This window comes from Colletes gigas, unplaced genomic scaffold (assembly GCF_013123115.1).
Source record: "Colletes gigas isolate AHSC1104 unplaced genomic scaffold, ASM1312311v1 Colletes_gigas_Sc00014, whole genome shotgun sequence".
Lineage (NCBI taxonomy): Eukaryota > Metazoa > Arthropoda > Insecta > Hymenoptera > Colletidae > Colletes > Colletes gigas.
The window spans coordinates 4,705,327-4,726,975 of record NW_025106643.1 but is presented as its reverse complement, the minus strand read 5'-3'; the positions used below and the strand labels follow the sequence as shown (position 1 = coordinate 4,726,975).

Below are 21,649 nucleotides of genomic sequence, written 5' to 3'. Positions count from 1 at the left end.
ACTTACATTATAGTATGGTATCATCTGATTTTTTGTTGATCTTGTCATTTTTTGATTAATTAAAACCAGTTGTTTTTTTTCACTCGTTATATAAAATTTTGAATAAAAATTTTGTCCATGTTTAGTGTTTAAGGGAATATTGTATTGTTTTTTACATTTTCTTGAAAAACTGTACAGGGTGTTCGGCCACTCGCGAGAAAAATTTTAATGGGAGATTCTAGAGGCCATAATAAGTCGAAAATCAAGAATATAAATTTGTTGATGGAGGCTTCGTTAAAAAGTTATTAACAATTAAATTAAAAAGTTTCGAATCATTCTGGAAAAAATATTTTTAGTTTTGGAGGTGAATTACAATCATTTTTGGTGATTAGACACACCCCCGAAATCCTACCCATTTTCTAGAAAAAAATTCGAGAATGGGTGAAATTTGAAGTTATGAAAAAATAAAATTGAAAAATTTCAAATCGATCTAAAAAAATTATTTTCGGTTGCAGGGGTCAATTACAATTATTTTTGGTCATTACACATACCCCCGAAATCCTACCCATTTTCTAGACAAAAATTCGAGAATGGGTGAAATTTGAAGTTATGAAAAAATAAAATTGAAAAATTTCAAATCGATCTAAAAAAATTATTTTCGGTTGCAGGGGTCAATTACAATTATTTTTGGTCATTACACATACCCCCGAAATCCTACCCATTTTCTAGAAAAAAATTCGAGAATGGGTGAAATTTGAAGTTATGAAAAAATAAAATTGAAAAATTTCAAATCGATCTAAAAAAATTATTTTCGGTTGCAGGGGTCAATTACAATTATTTTTGGTCATTACACATACCCCCGAAATCCTACCCATTTTCTAGACAAAAATTCGAGAATGGGTGAAATTTGAAGTTATGAAAAAATAAAATTAAAAAATTTCAAATCGATCTAAAAAAATTATTTTCGGTTGCAGGGGTCAATTACAATTATTTTTGGTCATTACACATGCCCCCGAAATCCTACGCACTTTCGAGAAAAAAATTCCTTAACGAAAATACAATTAGGTGCCTAAATTTTTCGACGAAAAAAAAATTTGATTTCAAATAAACTAAAAAAAATAAAGGCAACGTTAGACTTAGTACTCGCTTTAAAAAAATTCACGAAAATTGTTAAATATCCACTTTTTTACACCATTGCTAAAAATGATTCCATGTAAGTATAGATATAATTGCTATAATTTGAAAATAAATGCAATTTTAAAGTAAATCCGTAACAAGTAGAACTAGCATTTCCATAGATAAAAGTAGAACAATTTTAAATCGAACTGACGAACAATTAAATTGTACAATTACTTACAGAATGTAATGTTTGCTAATACGAAAAAATAATAGTAAAAAATATTTCAACTAAAGAAGAAGTTTTATTCAATTTTAATAGAATACCCTTGTACGACGATAATTTGTCGAATCAAAATTTTTTTAGCAAAAATGTTAGCCTCAACAGCGTGACAAAATGTAAATGTATGGCTAAAATGTAGTTAAACAAATTCCAAAAAAGAATTGCAACGTTGGACGTAGCATTCGCTTCAAAGAAATTTATGAAAATTGCTAAATTTCGCAACTTTCACGAATGATTCCTTTAAGGGGGGAGTCACATGTGAATGAGAGAAAATTGAACCATTTTTCTTAATTTTTTTTAAGGAAATGTTACATCTGACGCTATGATTCTTTTTTGCAGTTTATCTAGCTATCCTTTGGGAGTACAAGATAATTTTTTTATTAATTTTTATCAACTTTTAATGTTGTTATCACGTCTGCAATAAACATGTATTTAAACACTGGCGTAGGTTATTACAGCTCTCAAGGTCGACTAAATCAAAAAAATCAAAAAGATTTTTATTTGGTAGGTTTACCAAATTGACAAAATGATGAAAGCTTAAAGTAAAAATTGCAAAATTTCGTCGTTTCTTTTGCACCTTTTTAATAAAAAATATATGATAAACTGATTATAACAATTTGATTTTGGTACGAGCGCGAACTGTTAGTGTGTGCAACAATGTGTACAAATTTCAAAGCAATCGAACGTATAGTTTCTGAGATTTTATCTACGCCAGTTAAGAAAGTAACGTTCCGAGAGAAACGCATTTAAAACTCATCAATCTCAGCTCCATATAGAATTCCTTCCAGAATATTGGCATCTAGATGACAAAAACGCTCAAATTTCAACTTTTAATAACAGCAGATGTCTTTTGACCCTGTCGTAAACCTTTCGAAACAGTAATGTCAGGACTGTACATGGAAATCACCCAAAGCAATGACTCCCGGTAATTACCGCGAGGGCTATACAAAAAATGTTCTACAATCCACCATACTTGACATCTATCTCTCGAAATTTAACACTACATTCTTAAATATATATACTTCCAACAAATGAAGTACAAAAAAATTGATATTTTTGAGGTCTCACATGAGACTCCCCCCTTAAACAAATTATCTACTCACGCTAACTCCAGTGACCAGGATATCGTTCCGACAGTTCTCAGCGGTGTCGTGGGTGCATCTGTGCCCGTCGACGCACCAATCGCAGGGGAACCTCGAGGACACGCACTGAGTGCACGAGCTGTAGGTGTTGCAGTCGAAGAAGGTGAAGTTCGTGGCGACCAGGTCCGGCCCGTTGGTCATCCTGACGGACAGTTTCGCGGTGAAGTGATGCTGTCCTTGCGAGATAGACGGCAGGAGATCGGTCCTTGGCGTGGTGCAGTTTACGCCGAACGACTTCCTCGAGGCGTTCGTGATCAAGGTCTTATCCAGGGTCGAGAAAGCGCAACGGAATTGGCCAGGAAGCGTGGGCAGATTTTCGATGACCAGCTCCAGGGTCCTGGCGGTTGTGCGTTGCAATTGATCAGGCGTGACCGTGGTGATCGTTATGCATCTACCGCTTTTGTACGAGATCCAGTACAACGGATCCTTGGCGGCGTCTTGGCAGTCGCTGCGCAGGTTGCATTTGTTCTCCAGCGAGCACCAGCCGCAATAAGGATCCTTGGCTCCCAGACAGTCCCAGCAGGTCTTGTACACCGAGCATTCTTGCACCTTGACCTTGGAGACCGTTTTGTTCGTCATGACGTACAGGTGCATCAGCTGGGAGTCGAACAGCAGATCCGCGTTCACCACCGAGCCCAGGTCGATCTCTAGCTCCCCGTACTCCTGAGCTACGGTCGAGCTCTCAACCACCACCTACGGAAGAAACATGACGCACAGATTAGATCGTCGTCCAGTCGATTGCAAAATTTTTTAGATAAAACAAAACTTGCAAAATTTTAAATAAAGTTACTGTCATCCGTCGAATATTTTTATCGGCCATGTTGAAGGCATCTCTAGATATGAAAAATTGGTTTATTAATCGTCGAAAAACGTTAGTCATTCGACGAGATTTTATAACTGATTAAACATGGCGTACGCTGGCACGATGAACACAGCTATTTGATGAGGCGTCATCTCAGTCTTTCAATTTTTGTACGCTGTTCAGTAGTTATATATATTTATTGAAACTCACTTTTGAAATATAAAAAGAAGTTTCTATTTGAATGATCAATAATTCAAGATGCATCTCATCAAACAAACAATTTTAACTTTCTTCTACTTTAACAATACAACATCGTTTGAGTTATGAAAACGTAACGTTTCTATTTATATGCTTGTTGAGAAACTCCTTTTCTAATTATGAACAATAGCCATTTCTTTCATATTGTTGCTTTTAGTTTATGCAGTTGTGATCAAATTTCTAGTATCTTTTGCTATTAAAATGTCTAATAAAGTATCGAAGTTGACTAGAACGGATTTACCGCGTAACCTAATAATTTACGACGAAGGAAAATCAGTGGCTGGGGATGAAAATTAATTTGTTGTACTTCGAGAGGCGGCGCGCGGTTACCCTACGGGCGCAAATGTAACCTGCTTCCATGTTCGATCGTCCAACTGTGAACGTTCCCCGGCTCGACCCGTCGCCAAATCGAATCAACAATTTCCTCGATTCAATCCTCCAGGAACAAACTCGAAGATCGCCAGCCTGAATCGTCGCTAACGAGGAACTCGACGCATTATTTTCTTTCGTGGGTTTCGCGCAATCCACTATGTATATGGTTTATTCATCGAAACGGCTGACCGTGGACCGATGCGCGCGGTATGAAAGAATTAAATATTCACGTCAGGTTGATGTCCAGGTTGTGGCCTCGGTCTACGCGGAGAAAGACAAATGGCGCGTCGTTCGCTTCAATATTTATTAAATATTAACCGATAATCACCGACGAGTTGACGTGCCCCATTCTGGACCATCCCTCTGCCGCTTGTACCCCCGTTGCTTCGACTTTCCCGATTCAATGGCGTATTCACGGGGGTGCTAGACGATAATTGCACCCTCGTGCAACGAATGTTCATTTTTTTTTATGTGTAGCAAGACTGGAATAAACCAAAGAGAAGGATATTTTTTTTACTGACATTTCTATCGTTACTACTGATGTTTTCGGTAGGCTTAAATATCGACATACACGAGGTTAAGTTAGTGTTTAAATTTGCAGTGTCTGGTTTACGTTTAAGCCAGTCTCGTCGACCACAGTTTGTTTTGTGAAGAGATGTGTTTAACTATTGGGCACAATGTAATCGGATTACATTTGTCATGATTCTGTAAAGCAGTTGCACTGTAATTACGGTGTAATTACATTAGTGTGGCGCACAGAAACACGACGTAACAAGAACAAAAGGGATACGTGGCCCTGGTCCTTACCACATTATTTGCCATGTTAGTTTTCCACGTGTAGAAATGTTTTCAAATTTTACTTAAATTATATTGACGAAAATAGAAATAAATTCAATGATAAATTCAATGACAGTGGCGTTACTAAAAATTTTGGAAGTATCAGTGTTTGTTCCTTTTTAAACTACCAGTAGCCGCCATGACAGTTAACGTTGCTACAATGGGTGGATCTGAAGTACAAACTTAACCGATTTTAATGATTATGAATTCCTACTAACTTAGTATAGGTTGTACCTCTGAATGGCACACCTTTTCAATCGATATAAATTTTATAAAGAATGTAAGAGAGGAAATGTGGAGTCTAAATATAAAATTGTAGTTTCGGGGATTTATTAGTTTCAGAGATGTTAGGTTACGTTTGGCTATTTTATAACGTAATAATTTTATTTTAAATGTGCACACTTAGTACTTAAACTTAACACAGAAAATTTAAAAATTGAAAACGAATTTTGTTTCAAGATGATACTGCAGTTAGTTCCAGAGGAAACGATTATTTTTGAAAAAATACTGGCTAGGAATTACGCAAATATCCTGTACATAAATTTAAATTCATTTTCAATTAAATAAACAACTTATAATCCAGTTTTAGCGCACAATCAATAGGAATTGCTGAAACTTCTTAATTGCATAGCGTGTAAAAGTAAATATCAAAATAAATGATAAAAGTAGTTATATTCATCGGATAGACAATGGAGAGCCCTTTAAAATGAAACTTGTTTCAAGTCGATAGCGTGGCTAATTGCGGAGATACGAAGGTTCGAAGCGTTTGTTTACTTTTCGTTGTTGACATTGGCGCGAGGTCATTGACCTCGCGTGTAAATAGTAAACAGTGCGTAGTAAATGTGCGCGAGAGAGAGAGGTCTGATGCATTAGGCGAAGACAGAGACAAATTAAAAAAATTACCTCTTCAGAGAAATGATGTAATTTTCCAAAATGGAAAATTAGATCGATATAAACCAAAAACCATTTGAAAGAGGAAGTGTTGCCGCTTTTAACGGTGATTCAATCATGGAGAAAATACTAATAATTTAGAAACTTCATGTAATTACAGTTTTAGTAATTTCAATAGTTAGTAGTCTGTTGTAACACGAAAAGAGACATAGCAGAGTTTTTGAAAAATTACCCCTTCATTTAAATTACGATATCTTGAAAACAGTTAGTTGATTCAATGCCAGTTAGTTTTTCAATGTTAAAATTCAATCTAATTCCAAGTCATTTTTAAATGTTTTTATTTATGTGTGCCAATACATTTGTTCAGCCATAAAATATTCAATAAATACATTTTTGTTATCGTTTTGTGAATCAATATATGTATATATATATTATTGCTTCTGTAATGTAATAAACTAAAATAGATAATACATGAATATGCCAAAAAGCTATTCCTTCAAATCAATATTTTTAGTAGTTATAAGCATTTGTACCACCACAACCATGCTGTGCCAATATTTATGTCCAGCACTGTAGCTAACATAAATTTCTAATTGAGATCAATGTACGTTAGTAAATCATGGTGTCCCCATGCAAATTTCATCCACTGTACAAGAAAAGTCGTGAAGTTAAATGGCGTTAAAATAACACTGTATGCTAGAAATTCTAAACAAAATCTTAAAAATGATCATTTGACCTTACAGTCAATTTTTACTATAAAACTAAAAATTAAATACAATTATTAATGGTTTTCACTGGACATATGAAAACTAATCATTCTTATTATTAAATAATTTTTTTTTATACCACAAGGCTATTTCATAAGAATTTCATTGTATTTCATTTTAAGTTATCTGACCAGTCGTGGTAGATATAGTGTTAACCCTCTATGGGCCGAATTTTTATTTTAAATTCAAAAAAATTGGGGGAACGAAAAATCAGTCAATTATAAATCTATATATGCAAATGAAAAAAAAATTCCTCTGTTATTTCTATGCGATTTTGTATTCATATTTTGGGTATATAATGTAATAAATCTGAAAACAGGAGAAAGCACAAGCTTTATTCTAAATGTACCGAAATCTGCCATAATAGCCCATTGTGGCCTCAAAGTTGCAAAACTGTATCATCAAAAAACAGTAACAAATTGAAAATTGAAATGCAAACAAATAAGTTGTTATTGATATACGAAACCAAAGCTATTATGTGCACTATTTTTAGTTTCGTAATCACTGACAGAAGCACAAGTAATATCAATTCGATCAAATGGTTTCGCTTATATTTACTGCGGACAGTTTGCACATCATTTACTTTGTTATTTCAGGTTAATGAGCCTAGCAACGGTCATAAATATTGATATTGGTTGTCTTGACAACGTTATACAATTAAGATTTATGCGCCATCTCATGAAAAAAGTTATAATTATTTGGTAAAATCTCGATAAATTAAAATGTGACCTGAAAGTTACACGGGCCCATAGAGGGTTAACTATGCTTCAAAGAGTCAAAGAGAATCGAACATCTCCGAACATTGCCCGTTTCCGTCGCACCCGCGTTGTTAAATTTCAGAACGCGCCACTGTCTCGATTCGAAACATTCGAATTCGTCATACCGGCAAAGGGTGAATGAGGTTGCACCGATTAATTCCGAAGCGTGGACAGATGGTAGCCAGACGGAACGCGCGTTACAAAGTAAAATTTACGTCCGTCATTTCGCGGCGTTCGCGACGCCCGTTTCCTCTCGCGTTCGCGTCGGCCAGCCGGCGTGCGTTCGGCGCATTCATTTTCTCGGACTTCACCGCAAAAGGCTCGTTCGCGGTCGCGGTTAAAGGGTCGCAAATTAAATCTCAGTCCCCGACGAGCTTTCACTCACCGACGGCGAAACGACGGGAACGATGACGGAAGGTCGCCCTCCCGCTGGAATTACGTTCGCTTGTCTAATAAAAAGGCCGAGACCCTTTCCACGGTACCGAACGGCGAATAACAGTAATCACCGGGATGATAAACTGGCCTCGCGGAACCTTTCGGTGGTTGCTCGTACGACGTTAAAAATGCAGGGCGTGTTTCGTTTATACCAACCGCCACGGTGTCTGCGTTGGCGTTTAATCTCGTTGACTGGGTTAAGACGAGTCGACTCGCGCGAAAACGCGGAAGTTTAACCCCTTCGCCGTTTAATCCGTCCGACGTACGGACAAGGCCAGAAATACCGGACTGTTTAGCTCGTATAACGTACGAGCTAGCCAGGGTTAGCGAAAAAGTCACCATTCAACTTCTTAAACCTCTTAATCTTTTTATCGGCTCCCACAAGAAGCCGAGTTATGTAGTAAATAGATACACTCTGTCCCACAAGAGTGTGTGGTTCTTAATTTTGTCACTAGACGGCGCATCTGTTTAACAATCTGCTAATTCAACTGTTTCAACACTTGACTTCAATGCTTTGAGGTTAAATCAGTAGTGTGGGCTGTCATCTGCGTTGAAGGTGACAAAAATAACAATGAGTGCAGCGTACAATAGTCGCTTCGAAGCGGTGTTTCTCTGTAATCATCCAAAAGGACCCAAAATGTTGTTTGCAGAGGTCAGTCGCTACATGGGCAAGTCAGTGTCCTTTATTAAGAAGTGAAAAGGTAAAAATTTGTTCTATTACACTTTTGTATACTATGTATCTCTAACTGTTCTCTGTTCTATTGTAACTGGTCAAGTGTTCTGGTCTGTAACTTGTAAATGTTGTGACCGTAACTTGTAACTTGCTCTTGTGTAACTTTTCAATGTTCTGATTTTAACTGAGTTCTGTTCTGTAACTTATAAATGTTCTGATTGTAACTTTCAATGTTCTGCGTGTAACTCAGTTCTGTTCTGTAACTTATAAATGTTCTGATCGTAACTTTCAATGTTCTGATTGTAACTGAGTTCTGTTCTGTAACTTATAAATGTTCTGATCGTAACTTTCAATGTTCTGCGTGTAACTGAGTTCTGTTTTGTAACTTATAAATGTTCTGATTGTAACTGAGTTTTGTTCTGTAACTTATAAATGTTCCGATCGTAACTTTCAATGTCCTGCGTGTAACTCAGTTCTGTTCTATAACTTATAAATGTTCTGATCGTAACTTTCAATGTTCTGCGTGTAACTGAGTTCTGTTCTGTAACTTATAAACATTCTGACTCTTCTGCTTCGTGATTATACACTGATTTCAAAAATAGGAGGAGAATCTATTAACAAATCAGAAGTTTACCCATCCCTCACTGAGGATTGTAGGGAAGTGAAACTAATTAAGTGTGTTAAATAACTTTAGGGTATGGAAATTCCTATTGTCAAAGAGGTACTATTGCTAGATGACCAAATTAAGTGATTCAAGTAATATGGGAAATAAATGAAGTGTTCGATAATATAAAATGTTGTAATTCCCAACACTTCTTCCGATTAAAAAACAGAGAAACTTCTGTTGTGTACAAATTGATGTATCGTGAAGTGTTTCTTGCAATTGTATGATCAATGACAAAACTGAAAGTTGCAAACAAAAATATACCATAGAATGGAAGGTGATGGCAAAGATTGTGAATACTATCATTCTTTATTCGTTCCATGTACTTGTAAAGGATTTTATTGGGTTGAGATAAGATCATAACACTTGAATGTGTAGTTTAATTGAAATCCATTTTGTCATTTAGGTGGGATCGTGTCAACAGACGTACAGGTTATGTATTGTGCAGAAATGAGAAGTCAACGTCTACATAATCACGAATGTATGAATATATGCACATATAATAAAATGTATATTTTTCCTAGCAGTCAAAACGCAACCAGGAAATATTAAAACATGTTTTTCCCTAGCAAAATATTCTCGAAAGTGTTTTATCGATTTACACGAGTGTTTCTCTGTTTAATTCCGATTTTAAAAAAAACACTAAAGTCAATAAGTTTCGTCTACGAATTTCCCCATATCGATAGTTAAAATAAAAATGTACCAGGAAATAGTTTCATATAATCATTTATTGAAACTTTTATCTAAAATAGTCAATTTTGTTCTATTTATGAATTTGAAAAGAGCCAGGAAAACAAAATTTTGATTTGAATCTAACGGGTTCTTTTATTCCTAACGACCAACGAGTCGAATTACGAATTGTAATTGGTTGCAAGTTACGTAGCCAGTAAGAGAAGTTTCTTTGTATTCGGAAGGAAATTCTTTGACTCCATTCGGGACAAGTCTATCGTACAACTTCATGGTGGATGAAGAAACACTCTCGCGCTTCGTTGTTTTTTTAACCTGTAGAAAATAACCGTTCTTTCACGCCCGTCCACGGTTCTATCTCTTTCACGCGAGGTTTGAAATATGTCATCTCTCACTCGTTACGTCCTTACGCTTTGTACATGCTCTTTCTCCCTCGAGTGTGTCGCTCGATTTTCTATATGTTGCACTTTCTTTTTCCCCTTCTCCAGTCCACGCTTCATTCTATTTTAAACACACAGAGCTAATATGGCTTCAAAGCGGCGGTTCTGTAAAATCTATCCCCGCGGCCAGAAAAAAAGGCCTGATTAAACGATAAAGCTGAAAAGCGTTTATTAGCTTCGCTTGGAAACTAATATTCAAGTTTCAAACGAGTTTCCATCGCGTAATAAAAACTTTAACAGAAAGAAAAAGGGAACAGGCGCGCCTATTATTTCTCATGATTGCGAAAACGGAATTTTTTAAAATTGGATTAGGATCGCGCGAAAAAAAATTCTATCCCCCGTGAAAGCTATATCGCGAAACAGACTGCTTGTCTTTCTCGTTTTATGATTTTTTACGTTGCATCCATGGTAGGTGGTAAAAAAAAAAAAATGGCGGCAAGGTAAAGGATATTAAAACTGTAATTTATTCTGATCTTCAAGGGTGAAACGTGATCGATGCTTCGAATCTTCCCATTAATATTTATTGGACTTAATCATCTTTTATTTCGAAGCACACATTTGAGTAGAAAAGACACCGCAACGCCAATTGTGAATTAAGAAATGGCAGAATAATAGACCTCGACGAGTGATATTATATTAAAAAGTTTTGTTTTCTTCTTTCTTTATATTAATTCATCACTGAATAGAAAAAGATGAAATAAACAAAAATTTTAACTCATGATTCGTAACATGTACAGATTTTGTGACGATGCTATCCTTAACCTTTTGATTGTGGCGCGTCGTAGGAAGAATCCATCAACATAGATGGCGCGATCGTCGCATACCTGTCGCTGCGACTGGTGACCAAAATGACCCAGAGATTTAAGAGACCATTCTTACGGTTTAAAAAAATAATAAATGCAAATAAATTAAAATATCCAATTTTTATCCAATTCCATGTCGAATCAATTGGTAAAACAGTAAAAAAAATGCAGAGGGCGTAAATTTACGCTTTTCGTATATATTGATAGATTTGTGAAAGCGTATATGTACGCCTTTAGCAGTCGAAGGGGTAAGAGATTTAATCATAGTTATTTCCATGTTACAATATTTAAAATATCTGAGAAACTAAATTCAGTACATGTATGTAATACATATAAATGCGCCAGTATCTCCGAAAAGGTTAATCCTACGATTGTACACAGCAGGGCCATTTCATCCCTTTTCTGTAATTCTTCTGTAAACAGTTGGGATCCTTTCCGCAGGAAGAAATATTTTCAAGGCTTAATGGATTATTTCCTACTCTTTGTTACTTATTTACCAGCTTACCGAGGTTTACGAGCTACGGAAAATGTCTTGGTGACGCCGATGACCTCGGTATATTTGTCACAACTAGCCAATCCAGCTTAATATGAAAAATTTTCCAAGAATTTATCTCTGTAATTGGGATTTTTAATATTTAATTAATAATTTGCTAGTCACACACAATATTCCTGCATTCTTAATTTCTCTAAAACTAAAAGATCCATTTATATCCATGTGTTTCATTATTATTTTCCTTTTCTCACCATATTTGCAACATTAAATAAATTACATTGAAATTTAGGTAGCAGTTGCATGGAAAATTATATCAATCCTTCCAGTTCGGTTTTAATAAGTTTTAAACAAGTATTTTTACAAGAATTTAAATATAGCGTCGTATAGAATAATACACAGGCATCTCAAAATCTATCTGATCGATTGACTTCATATTTGGAGGAAATTTTCAACACATACGCCTTTATTGTTAGAACTAGAGATACTCAGAAATATTGAGTTTTAGTATTTCTTTTCAACAAGCTGAACACAAGAAAAAGCTAAAAAATATAAATTCAGGATTTCAAGTTTCGCCATGTTTTTATTTATCTAGATTTAGACTTCACTCCAGTTCCTGCTATAACTACACTCTTCCCAATGAGGATACTTCCTCCATTTTTGTATCAGATTTAGTGGATCGGCTGGAATCGTGAAATCTTCTTTAGAAGAGCCATTAAACAAGAAGCTATAACAACCATAGTTTTTAATATTTTTGGACGCAAAAAATACTGTATATATTTATAAGATAAATAAACACATCTGGAAAAAATCACAAAACTAATCGAACAACAGTCTAGACAGCGATATGTACTCCTTTAAAGTGTGGTCCACGGTTCCCAAAAGCCATAGATAGATTTAAGAGTGTCCACGAATTTGTATGGGGAATTAATAAATATTTATTTAATGTTACATACGGTACGGTTAAAAATATAAATATAACTCTTCGAGTGCTTTAAAATGACAATAGCTATTGAAGCAAGTGCTACCAAGTGTAGGCAAAGTTACCAAGATGCAGTTGAAAGTCAAAACTTTCAACCAATTTCTTTAGAAATCGAAATTCACTAACATCTAAAAGTACTACAGAAGACCTCGATACTCTTCTGTTCATTATAAACTCTTAGCGGAGCAATGGTTTCAAAAACATTGATTTATCTAATATTTTAAACCGTTATTTTGGGAGAGGGTTTCGTAAAAAATAAAGATTGAAAACCATTGGTGTAAATTGAGTCCTACCGCTTTCTAAAGATATTTAATTTTTTTCTGATATTTTCTTTAAAACGCTGGTTTGAAACAAAATTCAGATAAGAGACTAAGAAACACTGAAAATTTCAATATATTATGGAGATATTAAAACGATGCTTGAATAATTTATAGATAGATTACTTTTCAAAGTTGGAATTTTCGATTCCAGGATTCTATCTGTTTTTAAGTAACTTTTCACTGAACATTGGCTGATATTATTATATTATTTTATATGCAATAAATTGGGTGCTACCGCTTTCTAAAGGTATTTAATTTTTTTCCGATATTTTCTTTAAAACGCTGGTTTGAAACAAAATTCAGATAAGAGACTAAGAAACACTGAAAACTTCAATATATTATGGAGATATTAAAACGGTGCTTGAATAATTTATAGCTAGATTACTTTTCAATGTTGGAATTTTCGATTCCAGGATTTCCATTTCTTTGTAAGTAAATTTTCACGTTTTTTATATTTATATATGAGTGTTTGCAATTTCCCTTTATTTTTGGATTCACTAAAAAGATATCTCAATAGTCATATAGGACCTAGTTACTTTTGTTTGAAAAGACAATAGCAGAAAGTCCCATTTTCAGTTAAAGTGTTTTAATAAAGTCCATTAAAAGAGCGTGAACATATGTGCCAGTATAATTTTTCAAATTCTATACTGTTTATCCCCAATTCAGAAAATTGAGTGTCCTCAGGAATCAACATGGCGCTTGACGTCTTGAAGACCAACCGGGGAATCCCACATTCTCCATAATTTTGAAAGGAAAATAATCTCCAAACATAAGTATGTGAAGAGTAATGGTAGCTTTGTATAATTTTAACAAACTATTTGAAGCAGTCTATAACCTGAATAAGAATTGGACACTCCAAAATCTTCCACTCATACTTATTATCAAAGGAACCCATCCCAATATGCGAACACTGCAACACAACAATTACAACGGACCACCTGATCCTTGACTACCCAAAATACAATACTCTTCGCCGTAAACACAAGCTGGAATCACAACTTGAAGAAAACCTCACCAACAAAAAGCTACTTAACCTACTGGGATTCATCAAAGACACTGAAAACACTGAAAACCCCAATATATTATGGAAATATTAAAACGATGCATGAATAATTTATAGCTAAATTATTTCTCAAAGTTGAAATTCTCGATTCCAGGATTCCATCTGTTTTTAGTAACTTTTCACGTTTTTTATGGGGTTCTTTTAGTGTTTGAAATTTCCTTCTATCTTTGAATTTACTAGAAAGATCTCTCAATAGTCTTATAAATATAAAATAGCGTTTATTTAATTCTAAGAGGACCTAGCTACTTTTGTTTTAAAAGACAAAGTGTTAAAACAGTCTATGAAAAGTGTTAATAAAGCCCATTAAAAAAGCGTGAACATATGTTCTAGTATTATTTTGTAAATTTTATACTGTTGGTCTCCAATTTCGTAAAATTGAATGTCGGTTCTCAGGGACTAACATGGCAAAACTTTTCACGTTTTTTATGTGGTTAAAGAAAACCTCACCAACAAAAAGCTACACAACCTACTGGGATTCATCAAAGAAACAAAATTAATTGACAAAATATAAGAAAAAAACCACCCTACCGACGTCGCTAATAACCCCGCAGTGGATGCTGCGTAAGAAAACCATGAAATAATAAAAATAATATTTGAAGCAATCGTCGATCATTCGTGATCCAACGATGCCAATCGAGGGTTGATACGAACGCATGGAAAGCACGATTTTGGTGAGTTTCCAATCCGCCCCTAGACCGTCCAACGAGCGTATTACGTTTTTCGTATCCGTCGATCGCCAGCGACATCTCATCCCACCCACGAGACGGCGCGGCTGGTTATCGTGGCGAGCATGGAAGCCTAACGGGCAGCCTTAACCCTTTATTTTCCAACCGTTTAATTGCACGGCGCGCATGCATCGGCCGCGATGAACCGCACGATAGAAAGGAGACAAAGTTCAAGACCGTGGCGGAGGAGCGGAGGCAGCGGGCAACGGGGCCCTGGAGCGGGTCGTAGAAGGAAGCGACGTCCAAGGGGACTGGTCGGCGCGCGACCTCTGACCCGAATAACGAATCGACTTGCCCCGGGACAGCCGATCACGCCGCCGCGACTATGTTGCAATCTCTGTCCACGTCCGGCGTGCAGAAATAATAACAATAATTATCGGGCTACCGCGGACTTGGTGGTAGTGATGTTAATTGCACGGCTATGGCCGGGTTCCGCGAGCTAACCCCGACAAAAAACGCGAGCCACGCGATTTTTACCGCCTAGACGACCACCCCCTTCGAGGATCCAACCGATTCTACCTGGTGCACGCCTCGCACGAAAGATTCTTAAGCCCGGAAAAGTATCGACCTTTCTAGGCTACTTTAACCCTGAGGTGCCGTGCATACCTCACTCACTTTCGTTACCGGTCCACAGATGATAGTTTCGCTACTTCTTTGTTGCAATAATCTACAATCTATTCCACAATCTTGGCAGACTCGAAACTATTATTCAAATAAGAGAAAACCACTCTTCTCGATAATACTTTTAATATTTATTTGAAAATATATGGATGAACATGAGCAACTGTACAGAAAGACACGTGTATAATATTCTTGTCGCAGCAGAGCGTGGTTAGGTTAGCATATACAGGGTGTTTGGCCACTCCTGGGAAAAATTTTAATGGGAGATTCTAGAAGCCAAAATAAGACGAAAATTAGGAATATCAATTTGTTGATTGAAAATATAACTCTGTGAAATCACCTTCATCACCAGGTATCACTCTCAATCATTTAAATAGCATCCAAAATAAAAAAAACTTGCTTTTTGCAAAAGTACCTTAATTCTTAAATCTCCTGGAGCTTAATTAAATATTAACAAACAAAATTTCTTACTTCGAGTTGCTCTTTGATACACGTACGAGCTAGAATGCCCTCCAAGATTTAACGAGACCAACCGAATCGTCTCTTCTACAAATTCCAGACCGTTTCACGTAAAAGCCACGGAGATACCGTCGTGGCCAATGTGCTTCGTTTAGCAATGCGTTAGTTCAGCTTCTGGCCACTTTATTTTCCAAGATTTACTCCGTCTTGCGCGTCTTTTTCTTCCGCGCAGATTCTCGCAGACACTGATTCGTCGTTCGAGATACCGCTGGCGGAAATTGAATCGTAAAAGTGAAATATATGCTTTGGGGAGACGGGGCAGAAGTTTCTGCAGTCCCGTGGACCATGAATCAGAGATCAAGGAGGACGTAGTCCAGCTAGAGGCGGACACCGAAGGTGACGAACAATCTGTGCGGAAACATTTCGGTGTTCAGCGTGACTGATGGACGCGCATGGAATAATTATAATTAACGAGGCTACCGTGACGCAAACGGACGTTTTAATTACGTGCTCGTTTTCCTGACCTCTCACTGCATCTTTTCACTGGCAAGAAATATTGGAAATACACTCAGTTCTACAAGAGTGTGCCGTTCCTAATTTCGTCACTAGACGACGCATCTGTTTAACAATCGGTTAATTCAACTGTTTGAACACTTGACTTCGATGCTTTGAGGTCAAATCAGTAGTGTGGGCTGTTATCTGCGTTGAAGATGACAAAAATAACAATGAGTGCAGCGTACGCTAGTCGCTTCGAAGCGGTGTTTCTCTGTAATCATCCAAAAGGACCCAAAATGTCGTTCGAAGCGGCCAGTCGCTACATGGGCAAGTCAGTGTCCTTTATTAAGAAGTGAGTGAAAAGGTATGAGGAAGTTAAAAATGTTGACGACCTGCCTGAACGTGGCAAGCGTCTCTCAACGTCAGAAAAGGACGACAAAGCAAATTTAAGAATCTTTAAAAAGAATCCTGGGTGTTCCCTACGAAAAGCCAAGTTAGTTTTAGCGAAAAGGGGTGTAGAAGTGAGCCTGAATACAATTCGACGTCGATTACATGATGATAACTATGGGTGGCGGTGCACAAAGTTGAAACCATTTTTGAAAAGCATGTTGAAAAGCGTCTGTTGTGGGCGAGAGATAATATCGACCGTGATTTCTCCAACATTATCTTTACGGATGAATCCTCTTTTTGGACCTGGGGTACAAGAAGGCATGCGTGGTCACCTCGTGCAGTTCCCGTTATCCAGCGCACAGTGAAGCACCCGGTAAAGGTGCATGTCTGGGGTTGCTCCTGTAGACAAAGATTTTGAGTTTTATACCTGTTCACGGACAATCTTAATGCCCAAAAGATGATCAAAATATATCAACATTGTTTATTAAAGTCTGCTGGAAGATGGTTTGGCTCAGATAACAGCTTGTGGGTGCTTCAGGAGGATAACGACCCTAAGCACCGAAGTCGTGCATGCACGGAGTGGAAACGCGAAAATGGCGTCAGGACACTGGATTGGCCTTCTCAGTCGCTTGACGCTAATCCCATCGAAAACGTGTGGGCAGCAATGAAGGTCAAGCTCAGAGAAAAGCGAGCATTTAATGTGAAACAATTGAAACGTCACATCCGCCAAATATGGAGGTCTCTGCCCGAAACAATGGCGGAAAATCTCGCCGAAAGTATGCCTAAACGGTGCCGGGCTATAATCGACAATGATGGCGACTGGACAACATACTAAGTAAATGCATTGTAGTACAATGCTTATATTTCGAGGCCATACGTTCAATTATGAACAATTCCTTTTTTCGTGGAAAATATGACCGACACGCTCTTATGGAACAGGGTGAGGGCACGTCTTCACAGTTTGAAAGAAACATCCACAAGAAGGTCAGTGACGAAAAATCGGCCCAGACTCAATCGATCCTATTCTTTGTCTAAACAAACCAAGGAAAGGACACCCTCTTGTATCTCTAAACGCGATGGTTTTTGTTACATAAAGAAACCTTTCTCTTTTGGAAGAGACAAACCAAGAAGAAAGATGCGAGGAAAAGCCAATCGCCAACCATCGGTGAATCCCATTTTCTCACGATCGCTGCGCCACGTCGCGAACGAAAGATTAATCGCCGTTGCTTGTTAAATATAATAATATAATTATCGCCACGGGATTCCCCGTATCGGTGGGCCTCAATTACCCGCGTATCTCTCATCTTTCGCGAATGATAATTAAATAAAAACCTCGTTCCGCGTCTTTGCGCCGAGATTCTTTCAACGCGATTAAAAAGCATAATATCAGGCTGGGACACGTCGCGCACCTGGTTTCCTTTTATAGTCAATTAGAGAGAATGCTTTCTTAAACGCGATAACGCCGCGGCGATGCTTCCACGAGGTGTTTCCGTAAAATATGGTCATAATTTCGAGCGTGAATCGGTTACAAAGTACGCAGCTGTGCCTCGGAAACGAGATCAGGAAAATGTCTGTACGCTGATTTCACTCTCGCGGCTCTCCGACGTTTTACGAGACACCGTGTAAATAGACTCCCATTTCTATAAATATACAGGGTTAGTGGAGCAATCGTGAAAAGAAAAAGAGACGATTTTCCATGCAAATGTAAGACGCAACTATACTTTGCGATCCAAATAAAGTGTTGCAAGCTGCTTTCGTGGAAACCAACGAAGATATCGACTTCATTTCTGTTTTATTACATAGATTTATTTACTGGAAGGCAATATTTGTTACTTGGATAGCTTTTATAAAATTGAATAATATTTACTCGAACCATTTTGTTTTTATTGTGCGTAGTTACGGAGCCAAAGCGAAAATTTATTCCAATAGTACATTTAGAAATAAGTATTTTAAACTATTTCGATTATATTAATAATATGTAATAGACATAAGGATTTGTGATACTCGAAAGACACTAGATAAAAACAAGTTCACACTATATTTTCGTAGTGGACCTCTATTTACATTTTGAGAATAAGAATTATTTCTTGCTCGTGTGGCGACACTTTCCACACTCGCCAGAAGAGGGCTACGCTCGACTTGTATCTTTCTCACAAGTACCTACTTGACCGATCATTTATTCCTATACATATGTATACAGGTTGTCTAAAAATATTACGTATTACTGAGGTCAGATAGATACAAAAAATTCATACGAACTTATGCTCGAAAATGTTTCATTCGAAAGATATAAAATGTTTATGATTTAGGTTGTTGGCTTCCACTCGTCGAATTAGTGATTATCGAACTCTGTTATCAGTATTGGAAATAATAATATATATATTTTAAATACATATTCAAAGTTGATCTTCTATTTCTATCGTATTGTAAGACGAATTTTGTCCATAATTTTCTCCATCTTTGAACGCTTATATTTTGTTAATGAAGCATTTTCTAAAATAAGTTTATATGAACCTTATTCATCTATTTGACCTCGCTAATACGTAGTATAAGTTTGGTCCCAACCTTTTGGACTCCTCTTGATTCCTTTGACTGCCACGTCACTCATATACAGGGTGTTCGGCCACCACTGGGAAAAATTTTAATGGGAGATTCTAGAGGCCAAAATAAGACGAAAATCAAGAATATCAATTTGTTGACGGAGGCTTCGTTAAAAAGTTATTAACGTTTAAAGTTCCGCCCGTACTGAATTTTTTCCCCGAAAATGCGCAAGATTTCGTGGGTATGTTTATTCACCAAAAATGATTACAATTGACCCCCACAGCAGAAAATAATTTTTTCAAAACGATTTGAAATTTTTTTTTTCAGTCGAAAAATTTCATACGTTTTTGAATTTTTTTCCAGAAAGTGGGTAGGATTTCGGAGGTATGTGTAATGAACAAAAATGATTGTAATTAACCCCCACAGCAGAAAATAATTTTTCCAAAACGATTTGAAATTTTTCTTTTTTGTCGAAAAAAGGCAAATAATTAGATTTTCGGTAAAGATTTTTTTTCTCGAAAGTGCGTAGAATTTTGGGGGTATGTGTAATGACCAAAAATGATTGTAATTGACCCCCACAGTAGAAAATAATTTTTCCAAAACGATTTGAACTTTTTTCATTTTGTCGAAAAATTTGTCCACCTTCCTGAATTTTTTTTTTAAAAATGCGTAAGATTTCGAGGGTGTGTCTATTCACCAAAAATAATTGTAATTGACCCTTGCAACCGAAAATAATTTTTCCAGAACGATTAGAAATTTTTGAATTTAATTGTTAATAACTTTTTAACGAAGCCTCCATCAACAAATTGGTATTCTTGATTTTCGTTTTATTTTGGCCTCTAGAATCCCCCATTAAAATTTTTCCCAAAGGTGGAACACTCTGTATATGGGTGACATTACTTTTCACTAAGTACCTAAAAAAATTAATTCCCTAGATTAGATGTTAAAGAAAATAAATCTAGATAGGATTCTTGAGTTTTAACGAGGTTGTAGAATAAGTTTAATGACAAATTATGATAGTTTGAAGAGTTTGGTTTGGCAGTCAATGTGTTAAGACAGGGCTTGCTAAGGTTGCTCAACTGATGATCTCTTTCTTTTCTTTTCCTCCTGTTGTCTCACTTATTTCTTTCTAAAACAGCCGCTGTTTATCTATCATTATAGATGTTAGCTATTCAAGTTCCATGATTGAATCTGCAATTGGGTGACCCTACAAGAAAACACAAATTCTGTGCAACATTGTACAAAGATCGTCAGATCATTGTGTTCCCAGTAGGGCACACTACGCAACAGGGGGTGCAAAAAGAGAAATCTTGAATTAAAGCCGACCGTGTTACAGCCTGGAAAAGAAGCCAAGTCGTAAGAAAAAATCCGAGGGGAAGATAAACAAGAGAAGCGACCGGTCGAACGAAAAGAGAAACAAGCGTCGAGGGTTGAGGGTGATCGCAAATTTATCAATCCATCTGGAGGGTGACGCTCTTGATCCCTTCTCGTGCTCTTGTTCGGCAAAAAATTGCTCCCCTTCCGCGTCCGGCACCCTCGACGCTCCCTACACAGCGATTAAACGGCACACGATCTCCCGTCGAGAACGTCGGAGGAATCCGTCGTGGAGTCGCCGCGTCCCGGGATCCAACGGGGCTCAACTTAATAACCGCGCGACTACAAAGAAAAAGCCTCGACAAATCGATAAAAAGGCGAGGCGAGGTACACAAAGAATCGCGATCCGGCGGAAATAAAAGTAGCCACCTATCGGGGGTCTTTTCAGCCCCGCGATCGCCAGACACAAAGAAACTAATAACGATACGAAGCCACCAGGAACTTTGTGAACGTCTTAATTACTCCGTCCAGTCCGTTCCTTCGTTTTGCTCTCTCGTTGGCTGCTCTCCTATCGATGTTCTCGGTCCGCGAGCACTTTGTACGCGTACGCGAACGCGCGAAAGCGTGGGCAACGAAGGTATCGGTGTTCGACAGGCGAGGGGGGGTGAGGAGGATGCGGAGCGGACGAGGGGCGGCGTGGCGGTGGAAAAAAGGAATCGAGCGTCGACATTTCTGAATCGATTTCGAGCCGCGGAGCGTGTTCGTGCGTCCCACGTAACATGCTCGCACGTTCGTGCGCATTAATGGCCGCTCGAAATCCGGCTTAAGCGCGTTGTAACGCTTTGTGTTCTGGCAATTAGTTCACCCGCGTCGCGCGGCAAGAAATACCCGGAGAATCAATGGGGTCCCGGGAAGTCGCGAAACTGGAACTATCGCAAAGTGTCACGATCAAAAATAAAAATATTTAATGTTTTAATTTTCTGTTTCGTTTCATGGCATTAATAGTGTTGAGTGTTGGTGTTTACAAAGACTCGTGGAGCGGATTTATGTAGCAAATAGATATTATAATTGTAAGATTTCATATTGGGGTGACTCGCATTGGTCATGCGTTCCTGCCGTTGCTACAATAGGACTATCTTGTTTTGCGACTGTGCATTGTTGGTTCTTCTTAGTTATATCATAATGTGTTTACCTTTCTCTTCGCGTCTACGACATTTTTGGCTTTTGTGTAATTAATAAATACACTTTTATTTTCCGAGTTTTCTAATTAAAGCTGCCTCTCCAAACAATAATATTATTTACAATCATGTTTATTATGTTGAAGTCCGGGTTGAAGAAATTA

General features: G+C 37.3%; 1 protein-coding gene across 6 annotated transcripts in view; it reads right to left on the bottom strand.

Moving 5' to 3' along the window:
* Window positions 1-21,649, bottom strand: part of LOC122399682 (plexin-A4) — an 817,700-nt gene that overhangs the window by 21,254 nt on the left and 774,797 nt on the right. For all 6 annotated transcript variants that reach the window (XM_043400546.1, XM_043400548.1, XM_043400547.1 and 3 more), the window contains one exon: window positions 2,482-3,213. In XM_043400546.1, the coding sequence (XP_043256481.1) occupies window positions 2,482-3,213 (732 nt within the window). The remainder of the gene's footprint in view (window positions 1-2,481; window positions 3,214-21,649) is intronic.